The sequence below is a fragment of the Silurus meridionalis genome, chromosome 24, assembly GCF_014805685.1.
Source record: "Silurus meridionalis isolate SWU-2019-XX chromosome 24, ASM1480568v1, whole genome shotgun sequence".
NCBI classification, from domain to species: Eukaryota; Metazoa; Chordata; class Actinopteri; order Siluriformes; family Siluridae; genus Silurus; species Silurus meridionalis.
This window is the reverse complement of record NC_060907.1, coordinates 21103031-21118006: the sequence shown is the minus strand read 5'-3', so window position 1 is coordinate 21118006 and position 14976 is coordinate 21103031. Positions and strand designations below refer to the sequence as shown.

The 14976-nt window shown below is 39.5% G+C and overlaps 2 protein-coding genes across 2 annotated transcripts in view; one reads left to right on the top strand and one right to left on the bottom strand.

Annotated features, from left to right (window-relative positions):
• fgb (fibrinogen beta chain) overlaps positions 1-8915 on the bottom strand; it is a 10301-nt gene extending 1386 nt beyond the window's left edge. Inside the window, exons 1-6 of the mRNA XM_046837411.1 lie at positions 8757-8915; positions 8587-8604; positions 4791-4991; positions 4513-4696; positions 3275-3616; positions 3049-3171 (exon numbers count right to left, since the gene is read on the bottom strand). Of these exons, the coding sequence (XP_046693367.1) occupies positions 3049-3171; positions 3275-3616; positions 4513-4696; positions 4791-4991; positions 8587-8604; positions 8757-8840 (952 nt within the window). The 5' untranslated portion in view covers positions 8841-8915. The remainder of the gene's footprint in view (positions 1-3048; positions 3172-3274; positions 3617-4512; positions 4697-4790; positions 4992-8586; positions 8605-8756) is intronic.
• Positions 8916-11834: 2919 nt separating this feature from the next.
• On the top strand, positions 11835-13448 carry si:dkeyp-75b4.10 (ladderlectin). Its single transcript, XM_046837412.1, has 6 exons — positions 11835-11990; positions 12079-12166; positions 12257-12345; positions 12436-12567; positions 12942-13053; positions 13184-13448. Exons 2-6 carry the CDS (start codon positions 12097-12099, stop codon positions 13276-13278), a joined length of 498 nt encoding a protein of 165 aa, XP_046693368.1. The 5' UTR covers positions 11835-11990; positions 12079-12096; the 3' UTR covers positions 13279-13448.
• The last annotated feature ends 1528 nt before the right edge of the window (positions 13449-14976 follow it).

Genomic DNA, 14976 nt, shown 5'->3' with positions numbered 1-14976 from the left:
TAATAATTTATCAGCTCTCAGGCGTGGGGATGTTGCATCGGATTCATCTCCTCCCTCGCGTCTGCTGAAATCAGCACTGCTAAATGCACGCTCTGTCAACAACAAAGCTGTCATTTTATCTGACATTATTTTAGAACAAAAGCTGGACCTTGTCTGTTTAACTGAGACATGGCACAAAGAATCTGATGGTCTTCTTTTTAATGAACTAACACCTGCTGGCTATGGATTATTTGACCTTCCGCGTTTTTCTGGCAGAGGTGGGGGTATCATTGTGTTACACAATCAACAGGTCAACATGCGTCTGGTTGCTGCCCCCAAATTTGACTCATTTGAGAGCTTGTTTTGAGTGTTTCTGCCCCCATTGCTACTGCAGTGGCTACAGTCTACAGGCCTCCTAAGTCAAAAAAAGACTTTTTATCTGAATTCTCAGATATGTTGTCTTTTCTCTGCCTCAGATTTGAAAAAATTCTTCTCCTGGGTGATTTCAACATCCATATGGATGTAAAAGACTCCACAATAACTAAAGACTTTTTGTCCATATTGGAGTGCTTTGAATCAGACCAACTCGTGGACTTTCCTACGCATGACAAAGGCCATACTTTAGACCTTGTGATTTCCAACGGTTCATTTGTGTCTCATTTGTCAACCTCTGACTTAGGTCTGTCTGATCACCGGGCTGTCTTTTTTAAAATGGAGTTACCTGTCATGAACACTACCTCTTCTCGCATCATTAATTATCGCAAGTGGAGATCTATTGAGCCCACTGATTTTTCAGACTTTATTGACTCTTCTTTGAGTTGTGATTCTCTATCTGATGATCTGGATGATAACGTTTCTATGCTGAACTCCGTCCTCCTGTTTGGCCTGGACACATTGGCTCCCTTGAAGTCACGATCTGTTTCTTTTGCACGCTCTGCTCCGTGGTACAATGATGATTTGCGTACAATAAAGGCTTTGTGTCGCAAAATGGAGCGTAGATGGCGCATTTCAGGTTTAACGGTTCATCACCAGGCCTGGAAAGTCAGCTTACTTGAATATAAGGCTGAATTGGTGTCAGCAAGATCTGTGTATTTTTCCCAGATAATTGTCAATAACCAGAAAAACCCTAAACAACTGTTTCACATAATCAATAAGCTGCTTAAAAACCACAGCCTCTCTAATGTTCCAGCTTCAACTCACCTATGTAATATGTTTTTGGAGTTTTTTAGCACCAAAATAGTAAATATACGTAATCACATTGTTAACACTGCTCCCTCATCCTTAAGTGTGTCTGCATTCTCTGGTATTTGTCTCTCTAACTTTGCTGTTCATGACTCCCAGTCATTATGCAACATGGTTTCAAAATTGAAAGCCTCAACTTCCAGAGTTGATCCGATACCATCTTGTCTTTTTAAATCTTGTTTTGATTCCCTCTCTCCTGTTGTTTTGAGAATTATCAATAACTCTCTGTATACCGGTGTTGTACCATCAGCACTTAAAACTGCTGCTGTCACCCCAGTACCAAAAACTAACAACATGAACTTTGATGATCCGAACAATTTTCATCCAATCTCTAATCTTCCATTCCTCGCCAAAATTTTAGAACAAACAGTGGCTTCTCAGCTACTTTTGCATCTCTCTACTAATGATCTTTTTGAGCCACTTCAGTCTGGCTTCCGTAAACTCCACAGCACTGAAACGGCGTTAGTTAAGGTCACTAATGATTTATTAATGGCTTCTGATTCCGGCCGTCTATCTATACTGATTCTTCTGGATCTTAGTGCCGCTTTTGATACTATAGATCACGCAATTTTGATTAACCGCTTAGAGACTATTTTTGGGGTTTCTGAATCTGCATTAGAGTGGTTTAAGTCCTACCTTTCTGACCGTAAGCAGTTTGTTGTGATGGGTGATTGCAAGTCTAAGGTTGGTGTGGTGCAATCTGGTGTTCCTCAGGGATCGGTTTTGGGCCCATTACTTTTTAGTATTTATATTTATCCATTTGGCCAGCTTTTAAGATCACTTGGTCTTAACTATCACTTTTATGCCGATGACACTCAGATCTATATACATTCTAAACCTGATGTCAATATGCCTGTGTCTTTTCTCTCTCAATGTTTTACTGAGATTAAGAAATGGATGTCAGAAAATTATCTTTGTCTGAACAGTGACAAGACCAAGTGATGCTTATTGGTTCACCTCATCAGTTGTGTAAAGCAGAGTCTGTAACTTTAAGTTTGGATGGCTCTGCTTTACAATTCCAAACTAAACTAAAAAATTTAGGGGTGATATTTGACACCAATTTAACATTTGACCATCATGTTCGTAGCACTGTCAAAGCGTCATTTTTTCATCTCAGAAACATTGGCAAATTACGTCCCATGCTGACTTTCTCTGTTGCTGAAAATTGATCAACACATTTGTATTTTCACGTTTAGACTACTGTAATGCTTTGCTGGCTGGAGTTCCTAAAGCTACCCTAAGTAAATTACAGTTGGTACAAAATTCTGCTGCTAGAATTCTGACTGGGACCAGTGCAAGGAACACATCACACCTATCCTGGAAAAATTGCACTGGCTTCCAGTTAGTTTTCGTATTGAGTTTAAAATTCTCATGCTCACCTATAAGGCCTTGAATAATCTGGCCCCTCAATATTTATGTGAGCTGTTAACCCCCTACACACCTTCACGTGCTCTAAGGTCCTCTGAAGCTGGTCTTCTCACTGCCCAAAAAACACGGCTAAAAACTGTGGGTGATCGGGCTTTTTCTTCTTTGGCTCCTAAACTGTGGAATTCCTGCCCTCAGAGATCAGGAATGCAGAATCCTGGGTGTTTTAAATCCCATCTTAAAACGTACTTTTTTAGGGTAGCTTTTATGTGACTTCTTTGTCTGTTATTTATTAAGTTTTTATTTTTTGTATAGTTAGTTTTAGTGTTTGCATTATTATGTGGATCTTTTTATTTTATCTGTTATGTCAAGCGCTTTGAGAAACTCCTTTTAAAGGCGCTATACAAAATAAAGCTTATTATTATTATTATTATTATTATTATTATTATATAAACTTCTCACCAGGAGTTTCACAGTATCCTTTCCCAACATCGAACGCAATGTTCCCAAAGCCTCTCTTATAATCATCCCATCTCCGGCCGAAGTCCACGCTTCCATCCAAACGGTTCTGTATGAGCAGCCATCCTGAGGAACAGAAAACAACAAGTTTATAAACACACACATGTCTCTCTACACTCTGTGGTGTTGGGGTGTGTGTGTGTGTGTGTGTGTGTGTGTGTGTGTGTACCTCCGTTCTGGGTTGTCTGCTCACAGAAGACCTTGTATGGTGCTTGTAAGGGCTCTGGGCGCACCAAATACATCTCAGAAGTTTCTCCTCCGTTCCTGAACACGTCCTCGCAGTCTTTTCCGGACACCACGGGGATGGGGCAGGAGACCACGCAGGGTTCAGCACATTTGTCCTTCTGAGTCTTGACTGCCTTCTCCAGACGCTGGATCTTCTCTCGCAGTTTCTCCAGAACCCCCTGCAGGATTTTGATGTTTTGGGGAAACGTGATGTCAACCGTGTCTTTCACATACTTGTGCTGGACCTCCAGGTCGTCTGTGTACCGAGTCACCAAATCATCGTTACCTGCAGGGAGAAACCAAGAGAGTGTTTCAGAACACGCACAGATGCACACTCTTGAAGATTGCACCTCTACACACCTGTACACATCTCTACACATCTGTATCCATCTCTAAACATCTGTTCACATCTCTACACATCTCTACACATCTGTACACACCTGTACACACCTGTACACATCTTTACACATCTGTATCCATCTCTAAACATCTGTTCACATCTCTACACACCTGTACACAATCTACAAACCTGTACACATCTCTACACATCTGTATGCATCTCTAAACATCTGTACACATATCTACACATCTCTACACATCTGTACAAACCTGTGCACATCTTCACATACCTGAACACATCTCTACACACCTGTACACATCTCTACACATCTGTACCCATCACTAAACATCTGTACACATCTCCACACACCTGTACACATCTCTACAAACCTGTACACATCTGTATGCATCTCTCAACATCTGTACACATATCTACACATCTGTACAAACCTGCACACATCTCCACAGACTAAACACCTGTACACACCTGAACACATCTCTACACACCTGTACACATCTCTAAACATCTCTACACACCTGTACACATCTCTAAACATCTCTACACACCTGTACACATCTCTACACACCTGTACACATCTCTACACACCTGTACACATCTCTACACACTACACACCTGTACACACCTGAACACATCTCTACACACCTGTACACATCTCTAAACATCTGTACACACCTGAACACATCTCTACACACCTGTACACATATGTATACATCTCTACACACTACACACATGTACACACCTGAACACACCTGTACACATCTCTAAACATCTGTACACACCTGTACACATCCCTACACACATGATTAATGAGTAAACTGTACCGGTGCTGATCCTCTGTCTCTCGGTGACCTCAGAGGTCAGATCCTCCACGTATCTGTAGACGGAGTTTGAGGTCTGTGACAGAGTCTCTACGTCTCTCTTCAGCTGAGCCACAGTGGGTTTAACATCACGCTCCTGCTTCTGTAACGCTGTCTTTAGCTCACAGCCTGTAGGACAGAGTACACCCTACACACACACACACACACACACACACACACACACACACCTCAAGCCTGGGACAATTGTCATGTGTGTTTAATGTTATGAATATGGAGCGTACCATGGTTTCTGAGGCGTGCACACAGCCTCCACTCTCAGGAATCTCCTTTTTCTCCTCCTGCAGTCTCTCCGTGGTCGCAGTGGGGCGTGGGCCGTAACGGTTACGCCCACTAACAGGAGGAGGAGCAGCTACAGGGGTGTAAACTTCACGACCTCTAGTGAGAGGCCTGTGACCTCGAGGGTCTGTAGCATCCACTTTGGGCTGAGAAACATTTCAGAAAGATGATTTTGGATCAGCAGAAGATTCCAGCTTTCTTTTCTAAATTTTGCTTTTATCTCACGTGTTCACCTTCAGCAGATCTCAGAGAACGTATATGAAATGAGGAGGAGAAGGTGGAATTATTACAGTGAAAATAATCCTGAGTGATATCAAGTGTGTGCAGTAAAAATAAACTCTGCCCTTAGAAATGATAATGAAGGTTTTCCTGTGAATCTGATTTCAGGAGAAAACTGATTTACATCAGATCTACAGTTTACTGAGTCAGCGCTTTAACGCTTTCCAGTAAATAAACGTTGTTACTGTACTGAAGTCATTTTTTGGCTACTTTTTAGTTTTACTGACTATCAAACTCCACTACATTTATACTACATACTTTTTACTCCACTCTATTATAATAAACAACGAGTTTCAGTTACATTCTGCACCGTTTATTTATTCTTATATATTCATTATTATTTATTCTGCATGAATATTAATGGTTTCTTCTACTTTGTGACATCATCCTGTAATTTTTTGTTAACTGGAGATCCTTTTTGAAAAATTGCTTTACTACTTTGTCTAATTTGTTAGATTTTTGTTTCATTCTATAAGATGTTGCGTTAAAGAGGATGTTGTGTAGAAGAGGATTTTGTGTTGAGGAGAATGTTGTGTTGAAGAGGATGTGTTAAAGATGTTGTGATGAAGAAGATTGTGTTGAAGAGGATTGTGTTGTGTTGTGTTGAAGAGGATTGGGTTGTGTTGTGTTGTGTTGAAGAGGATTGTGTTGTGTTGTGTTGAAAAGGATTGTGTTGTGTTGTGTTGAAGAGGATTGTGTTGTGTTGTGTTGAAGAGGATTGTGTTGTGTTGTGTTGAAGAGGATTGTGTTGTGTTGAAGAGGATGTGTTGTGTTGTGGTGTGTTGAAGAGGATTGTGTTGTGTTGTGTTGAAGAGGATTGGGGTGTGTTGTGTTGAAGAGGATTGTGTTGAAGAAGATTGTGTTGTGTTGTGTTAAGCGGATTGTGTTGTGTTGTGTTGAAGAGGATTGTGTTGTGTTGTGTTGAAGATGATTGGGTTGTGTTGTGTTGAAGAGGATTGTGTTGTGTTATGTTGAAGATGATTGGGTTGTGTTGTGTTGAAGAGGATTGTGTTGTGTTGTGTTGAAGATGATTAGGTTGTGTTGTGTTGAAGTGGGATTGTGTTGAAGAAGATTGTGTTGTGTTGTGTTGAAGCGGATTGTGTTGTGTTGTGTTGTGTTGAAGAGGATTGTGTTGTGCTGTGTTGAAGAGAATGTTGTGTTGAAGATGTTGTGTTAAAGATGTTGTGTTGAAGAGGATGTGTTGTGTTGTGTTGAAGAGGATTGTGTTGAAGATGTTGTGTTGAAAAGGATTGTGTTGTGTTGTGTTGCAGAGGATTGTGTTGTGTTGAAGAGGATTGTGTGTGTTGTGTTGAAGAGGATTGTGTTGTGTTGTGTTGAAGAGGATGTTGTGTTGTGTTGAAGATGATGTTGTGTTGAAGATGTTGTGTTGAAAAGGATTGTGTTGTGTTGTGTTGCAGAGGATTGTGTTGTGTTGTGTTGAAGAGGATTGTGTGTGTTGTGTTGAAGAGGATTGTGTGTGTTGTGTTGAAGAGGATTGTGTTGTGTTGTGTTGAAGATGATGTTGTGTTGAAGATGTTGTTAAAGATGTTGTGTTGAGAGGATTGTGTTGTGTTGTGTTGTGTTGAAGAGGATGTTGTGTTGAAGATGTTGCGTTAAAGATGCTATATTGAAGAGGATTGTGTTGTGTTGAAGAGGATTGTGTTGTGTTGTGTTGAAGAGTATTGTGTTGTGTTGAAGAGGATTGTGTTGTGTTGAAGAGGATGTTGTGTTGTGTTGAAGAGGATTGTGTTGTGTTGAAGAGGATTGTTGAAGAGGATTGTGTTGTGTTGTGTTGAAGAGGATGTTGTGTTGAAGATGTTGCGTTAAAGATGTTGTGTTGAAGAGGATTGTGTTGTGTTGAAGAGGATGTTGTGTTGAAGATGTTGTTAAAGATGCTATATTGAAGAGGATTGTGTTGTGTTGAAGAGGATTGTGTTGTGTTGTGTTGAAGAGGATTGTGTTGTGTTGAAGAGGATGTTGTGTTGAAGATGTTGCGTTAAAGATGCTATATTGAAGAGGATTGTGTTGTGTTGAAGAGGATTGTGTTGTGTTGTGTTGAAGAGTATTGTGTTGTGTTGAAGAGGATTGTGTTGTGTTGAAGAGGATGTTGTGTTGTGTTGAAGAGGATTGTGTTGTGTTGAAGAGGATTGTTGAAGAGGATTGTGTTGTGTTGTGTTGAAGAGGATGTTGTGTTGAAGATGTTGCGTTAAAGATGTTGTGTTGAAGAGGATTGTGTTGTGTTGAAGAGGATGTTGTGTTGAAGATGTTGTTAAAGATGCTATATTGAAGAGGATTGTGTTGTGTTGAAGAGGATTGTGTTGTGTTGTGTTGAAGAGGATTGTGTTGTGTTGAAGAGGATGTTGTGTTGAAGATGTTGCGTTAAAGATGTTATATTGAAGAGGATTGTGTTGTGTTGAAGAGGATTGTGTTGAAGAGGATTGTGTTGTGTTGTGTTGAAAAGGATTGTGTTGTGTTGTGTTGAGGATTGTGTTGTGTTGAAGAGGATGTTGTGTTGAAGAGGATTGTGTTGTGTTGTGTTGAAGAGGATTGTGTTGTGTTGAAGAGGATTGTGTTGTGTTGAAGAGGATTGTGTTGTGTTGTGTTGAAGAGGATTGTGTTGTGTTGAAGAGGATTGTGTTGTGTTGAAGAGGCTTGTGTTGTGTTGTGTTGAAGAGGATTGTGTTGTGTTGAAGAGGATGTTGTGTTGAAGAGGATTTTGTTGTGTTGTGTTGAAGAGGATGTGTTGAAGAGGATGTTGTGTTGAAGAGGATGTGTTGTGTTGTGTGAAGAGGATTGTGTTGTGTTGTGTTGAAGAGGATTGTGTTGTGTTGAAGAGGATGTGTTGAAGAGGATTGTGTTGTGTTGTGTTGAAGAGGATTGTGTTGTGTTGTGTTGAAGAGGATGTTGTGTTGTGTTGAAGATGATTGTGTTGTGTTGAAGAGGATTGTGTTGTGTTGAAGAGGATTGTGTTGTGTTGTGTTGAAGAGGATTGTGTTGTGTTGAAGAGGATGTTGTGTTGTGTTGAGGATTGTGTTGTGTTGTGTTGAAGAGGATTGTGTTGTGTTGTGTTGAAGAGGATGTTGTGTTGAAGAGGATTGTGTTGTGTTGTGTTGAAGAGGATTGTGTTGTGTTGAAGAGGATGTTGTGTTGAAGAGGATTGTGTTGTGTTGTGTTGTGTTGAAGAGGATTGTGTTGTGTTGTGTTGATTATTAATTGTTAATTAATGCAAGTGTACAATTTAATTAGTATTTTAGGAAATCAAACCCAAAAAGAAAAGCTTTTGAGGACTTGTGCTTCTTTGAGCCTGCGTTTAATTCGAGTTCAGATCAGATACTCAGATCTAATCTACAGGTGCAGGAGATAAAGAGATCAAACAAACTGTTTTCTCTCCAAACAGAACAAATATTCTATTTCTAATCGTTTCTTTCATTTAATTAGTGCAGAAGTAAAAACCAGACTCACCGGTGGACTTTTCACCTCCTACAGGGGAAGAGGGAGAATAAATCATCATCATCAAAATAATAATAATAATAATAATAATAATAATAATAATAATAATAATAATAATAATAATAATAGGTATGTGTTGATCCTGAGCAGTACTGAAAGTATATAAAGGAGTGTTTACTCACTAAAAGGTCATCATCATCATAGTCGGTCTTGGCCTGAGCGAGAGCTCCACACACACACACACTGAGGAAGAGGAGCAGCTTCATCTTACAGAGCAGGACACTGAATCTCAGATCTTCACCCTGATGTTCTACACACTGCAATGTGAACTCTGTATTTATACCCCTCATAAACTCTCACCCTCACACTGGCTGAGGAGGAGGAGAGGACGAGGGGATGATGGACGAGAGGATGAGAGAGAATTATTAACTCGGGAAAGTCAACATGAACAGGTCAGGACTCATTTTTGGGAAATGTGAAAACACTGAATCACTGATGCAACGTGAACTCTGGACATGAACACTAATCATTATTTATATAAAACTGTGTGTGTGTGTGTGGAGGAAACACACACACACATTCTGATCACCGATTCTGGGCCCCTTAGTGAGGCCCCTAACCCTCACTGCTCAGTTCTATAACTGAAATGATTGTAAGTTGCTTCGACAAATAAAACTGAAAAACTGCTGATGTAAACTGGAACTTTATCATGACATCTACGCAGACGATTAATGTTTAACATTTATTTTAGTTTCTATTATTTTACATTCATTTTAATACTTTAAAAAATTAATTTTAATCCTAATCAATAAAAAAAATACAATTATTAGTTTATGTTTTAGGACTTTATAAAGATTGTTTACAGGAGAAAAAAGACAATAAATATGAGTTATTTACACAACAGTGTCGAATCATCATGAAACACACACACACACACACACACACACACACACGTTTCACAATAACGAATTTTTCTGCATGATTCATGAGTTTGCACAAACCCCCTGAACGTTGTGTTAAAAAGCTTCTAAATGTGCAACATCAGGATCAACACTGATCTAATATTCATATTTATATCCAATTATTTATCAGCACATTTTATTCAACAAACTTTATTGTTTAGTCAATTATTTATTAAGATAAAGATTTTATACTGATAAACATGCGTTTGTGAAACCTGACCTGAATATTCTGTTGTAGTTGTAAAATACAACCAAAAGTTTGTGCCCCCTAATCAACACTGCCACATGGCAACATCTGACTCCAGATCTTTTTTCCTCTTTACTGAAGCTCCACATTTCCACTGGTGGTGTTGGTTAGATTAAGGTTGTTCATATGTATGTATGTGTGTGTGTGTGTGTGTGTGTGTGTGTGTGTGTGTATGTACGTGTGTATTTGTATGTATGTATGTATGTATGTGTGTATTTGTGTGTGTATGTATTTGTGTATGTGTCTGTGTGTATGTATGTGTGTGTATATATGTGTCTATCTTTGCATGTGTGTATGTATGTATGTATGTATGTGTATTTGTATGTACTGTATGTATGTTTGTGTATGTGTGTTTGTATGTGTTTGTCTGTGTATATGTGTGTGTGTATGTGTGTATATGTATGTATTTGTGTGTGTGTGTGTTTGTATGTGTTTGTATATATGTGTGTGTGTATTTGTATATATATGTGTATGTATATATTTGTGTATATATATATTATGTGTGTGTGTATGTGTGTGTATGTATGTATATGTGTGTGTGTATGTATGTATTTGTGTGTGTGTGTGTATGTGTTTGTATGTATTTGTGTGTGTGTGTGTGTGTGTGTGTGTATGTATGTATTTGTGTGGTGTGTGTGTTTGTGTATGTATATATTTGTGTGTGTTTGTGTATGTATATATGTGTGTGTGTATTTGTGTGTGTGTGTATATATGTATATATGTATATATGTATGTGTGTGTATGTGTGTGTGTGTGTATGTATATTTGTGTATGTGTGTTTGTGTATGTATATATTATGTGTGTGTGTATGTGTGTGTTTGTATGTATTTGTGTGTGTGTGTTTGTATATATATGTATTTGTGTATGTATGTATGTATTGTGTGTGTGTGTGTGTTTGTGTATGTATGTATTTGTGTGTGTGTGTTTGTATGTATTTGTGTGTGTGTGTTTGTGTATGTATGTATTTGTGTGTGTGTGTTTGTGTATGTATGTATTTGTGTGTGTGTGTGTGCATGTGTGTATGTATGTATTTGTGTGTGTGTATGTATGTGTGTGTGTGTGTGTGTGTGTGTGTGTGTGTGTGTGTGTGTGTGTGTGTGTGTGTGTGTGTGTGTGTGTATGTATGTATTTGTGTGTGTGTGTGTGTGTTTGTGTATGTATGTATTTGTGTGTGTGTTTGTATGTATGTATGTGTGTGTGTGTATTTGTGTGTGTGTGTGTGTGTTTGTGTATGTATGTATTTGTGTGTGTGTGTGTATGTGTGTGTGTATGTATGTATTTGTGTATGTGTGTTTGTGTATGTATGTATTTGTGTGTGTGTGTGTATGTGTGTGTTTGTATGTATTTGTGTGTGTGTGTGTGTGTGTGTGTATGTATGTATTTGTGTGGTGTGTGTGTTTGTGTATGTGTATTTGTGTGTGTATGTATGTGTGTTTGTGTATGTATGTATGTATTTGTGTATGTATGTATTTGTGTGTGTGTGTGTGTGTTTGTATGTGTGTTTGTGTATGTATGTATGTATTTGTGTGTGTGTGTGTGTATGTGTGTGTTTGTATGTATTTGTGTGTGTGTGTGTGTGTGTATGTGTGTGTTTGTATGTATTTGTGTGTGTGTGTGTGTGTGTGTGTGTGTGTGTATGTATGTATTTGTGTGTGTGTGTGTGTATGTGTGTATGTATTTGTGTGTGTATTTGTGTATGTATGTATTTGTGTGTGTGTGTGTGTTTGTATGTATTTGTGTGTGTGTATGTATGTATTTGTGTGTGTGTGTGTTTGTGTATATGTATTTGTGTGTGTGTGTTTGTGTGTGTGTGTGTGTTTGTATGTATGTATTTGTGTGTGTGTATGTATGTATTGTGTGTGTGTGTGTGTGTTTGTGTATGTATGTATTTGTGTGTGTGTGTGTGTTTGTGTATGTATGTATTTGTGTGTGTGTGTGTTTGTGTGTGTGTGTGTGTGTTAGCATTGAGAAGGAAATTAGCCACACAGAGGAAGTTAAAAACATCGTGTCAGCAGTTGAAGGTCTGATAGAGGAATAATTTTACCCAATATAGCCTCGGCGGTGTGAAACGTCTCCTCATTGGTGTCCTGCTTCACTATAAATATATCTGATGCTGATGCTGAGTATAAAAGCCTGAATGGTCTTCACCCTGATCTCACTGTGTGTGTGTGTGTGGAGAACCGAAACGACACTGCAGAATAATCCTGGTAGGATATTTAATATTTTCTACACGAGTTTTTCTGTTACAGACTGAAAACAGATCATCTTCACTCCTCTGTTATTTCCGTCCTCAAGGTTTTAGACACAATAAGAATGAAGATTGTTTTGGTTTTTGTTCTGATTATTCTGATCACACTGCAGCTCAGCACCTGTGAAGCAGCAGGTGAGTCCCATAACACCACTCATTATTATTATTATTATTATTATTATTATTAATTATTTTTATTATGACTATTGTTTTTTTTTTAACCAGTTGAATCAAAATGCACTGGTGGTTGGAAAGGCTTTGGGAGAAAGTGTTATAGATACATAACGGAAGCAAAGCCGTGGATAGAAGCTGAGGTGATCTTAGAGTTTTATGATGAACACCAAGAATTATATTTATTTATATTTATATATTTATTCCAGATGTTTTCTTTTATCTCCTATTAGAAATATTGCCAGCAGTTAGGAGGAAACCTCGCATCTGTGCACAGCAATCAAACGCAATATCAACTGAAGAGAATGGGAAAGATCTCCGGCAAATACCATCGCACCTGGATCGGAGCTCAGGATGCAGTGATGGTAGCCACCATCACCTTCTTCTCTACAAGATAATTATAGATAATAACTAATATATATATATATATATATATATATATATATATATATATATGTAGTGCTCATCTCCTTCATCCATGAACACTCTCACTGCTGCGTGTCTTCACCCAAGAGATTTAATTACATTACATGGGGCCAAGTTTTATTCCAGTCAGGTTCCTCTCCAGGTTTCTTCCTTCTTGTATACAAAATATCAAATCTGAACACTGATGAGATTATAATCAGAAAGTAGAGGGAGGTGTTGTAGATGTAATATGGTCCTCACATGTGTGTGTGTGTGTGTGTGTGTGTGTGTGTGTGTGTGTGTGTGTGTGTGTGTGTGTGTGTGCGTGCTCCAGGAGTCGACCTGGCTGTGGAGCGATGGCTCTGTGTTTGATTTCATGGCGTGGCATTCTGGAGAACCAAGTCACTATGGAGGATATGAACACTGCGTGGAGATGAACTATGGAGGTGATCACATGAACATTTCTTATATTATTCTACATATAATGAAGATCTCAGAGTGCCGGTGGGATTCTGGATATCTGTAAACAGATTTTTTTTCTGAATTGTTTCTTTAAAGTTCTGATTTATTCTTCAGATGAAGTTCTGTGGAATGACGCCAGGTGCAACACTGAGCTCTACTTTCTGTGTCAGAAAGCAGCAAACAGCCCAAACACCTGTAAAAGAAGATAGCTGCTCATAGCGGCTTATAACTGCTCATAACTGCTTATAATTGCTTATAACTGCTCATAACTGCTCACATTACACTTATTATTTTTCTTATTTTCTGTCAAAGACATTGACTTTACAATATTAAAGCAATGTATTATAATATGAAAATAAAGATGAATGATGAAGCTTGATGCATGTATTGGTTGATGATGATGATGATGATGATGATGATGATGATGAACTCATCTTGAATGAGGACCACTACATCTAAATTGTTGCAGAAATGCTTCCAAGTGTAAAATCCCATATTCTGCACACTGAATTAAAGTGTTTTAAGGAGAGAGGGAACTGTACAGGGAGTGTACAGGGAGTGAACATGGAGTGAACAGGGAGTGAACAGGGAGTGTACAGGGAGTGTACAGGGAATGTACAGGGAATGTACAGGGAGTGAACAGGGAGTGTACAGGGAGTGTACAGGGAATGTACAGGGAGTGAACAGGGAGTGTACATGGAGTGTACATGGAGTGTACATGGAATGTACAGGGAGTGAACAGGGAGTGTACATGGAGTGAACAGGGAGTGTACAGGGAGAGAACATGGAGTGAACAGGGAGTGAACAGGGAGTGTACATGGAGTGAACAGGGATTGTACAGGGAGTGTACAGGGAGTGAACATGGAGTGAACAGGGAGTGTACAGGGAATGTACAGGGAGTGAACAGGGAGTGTACATGGAGTGAACAGGGAGTGAACATGGAGTGAACAGGGAGTGTACAGGGAGTGTACAGGGAATGTACAGGGAGTGAACAGGGAGTGAACAGGGAGAGAACATGGAGTGAACAGGGAGTGTACAGGGAATGTACAGGGAGTGAACAGGGAGTGAACAGGGAGAGAACATGGAGTGAACAGGGAGTGTACAGGGAATGTACAGGGAGTGAACAGGGTGTGTACAGGGAGTGTACAGGGAGTGTACAGGGAGAGAACATGGAGTGAACAGGGAATGTACAGGGAGTGAACAGGGAATGTACAGGGAGTGAACAGGGAGTGTACAGGGAGAGAACATGAAGTGAACAGGGTGTGTACATGGAGTGAACAGGGAGTGTACAGGGAGTGAACAGGGTGTGTACAGGGTGTGTACAGGGAGTGTACAGGGAGTGTACAGGGAGTGAACAGTGCGTGTACAGGGTGTGTACAGGGAGTGAACAGGGTATGTACAGGAAGTGAACAGGGAGTGTACAGGGAGTGTACAGTGAGTGAACAGGGAGTGTACAGGGAGTGTACAGGGAGTGAACATGGAATGTACATGGAGTGAACAGGGAGTGAACAGGGTGTGTACAGGGAGTGTACAGGGAGTGTGCAGGGAGTGAACAGGGAATGTACATGGAGTGAACAGGGTGTGTACAGGGAGTGAACAGAGAGTGAACAGGGAGTGTACAGGGAGTGAACAGGGTGTGTACAGGAAGTGAACAGGGAGTGTATTGGGAGTGAACAGGGAGTGTACAGGGAGTGAACAGGGAGTGTACAGGGAGTGAACAGGCCAAGAAGTAAAGCTGTAGGTGAAATCATTAGCATGACATCAGTGAAACTCTTTGTGTCAATGAAATGTTTATTATCTGTAATCACATGACGGTGTGAAGAACATCAGTCTGAGAGTAATAAATGTTATTGTACATGTTCTCTACAGCAGCTGTACCACAGATCAGTGCTCAGGATATCTAATCA

Bases quoted from the DNA above. Each gene is read 5' to 3' on its own strand.
- si:dkeyp-75b4.10 (XM_046837412.1), top strand. From the start codon at position 12,097: ATGAAGATTGTTTTGGTTTTTGTTCTGATTATTCTGATCACACTGCAG. The intron at 12,167-12,256 runs GTGAGTCCCATA...TTTTTTAACCAG, and splicing joins CAGCACCTGTGAAGCAGCAG to TTGAATCAAAATGCACTGGT. The intron at 12,346-12,435 runs GTGATCTTAGAG...ATCTCCTATTAG, and splicing joins AGCCGTGGATAGAAGCTGAG to AAATATTGCCAGCAGTTAGG.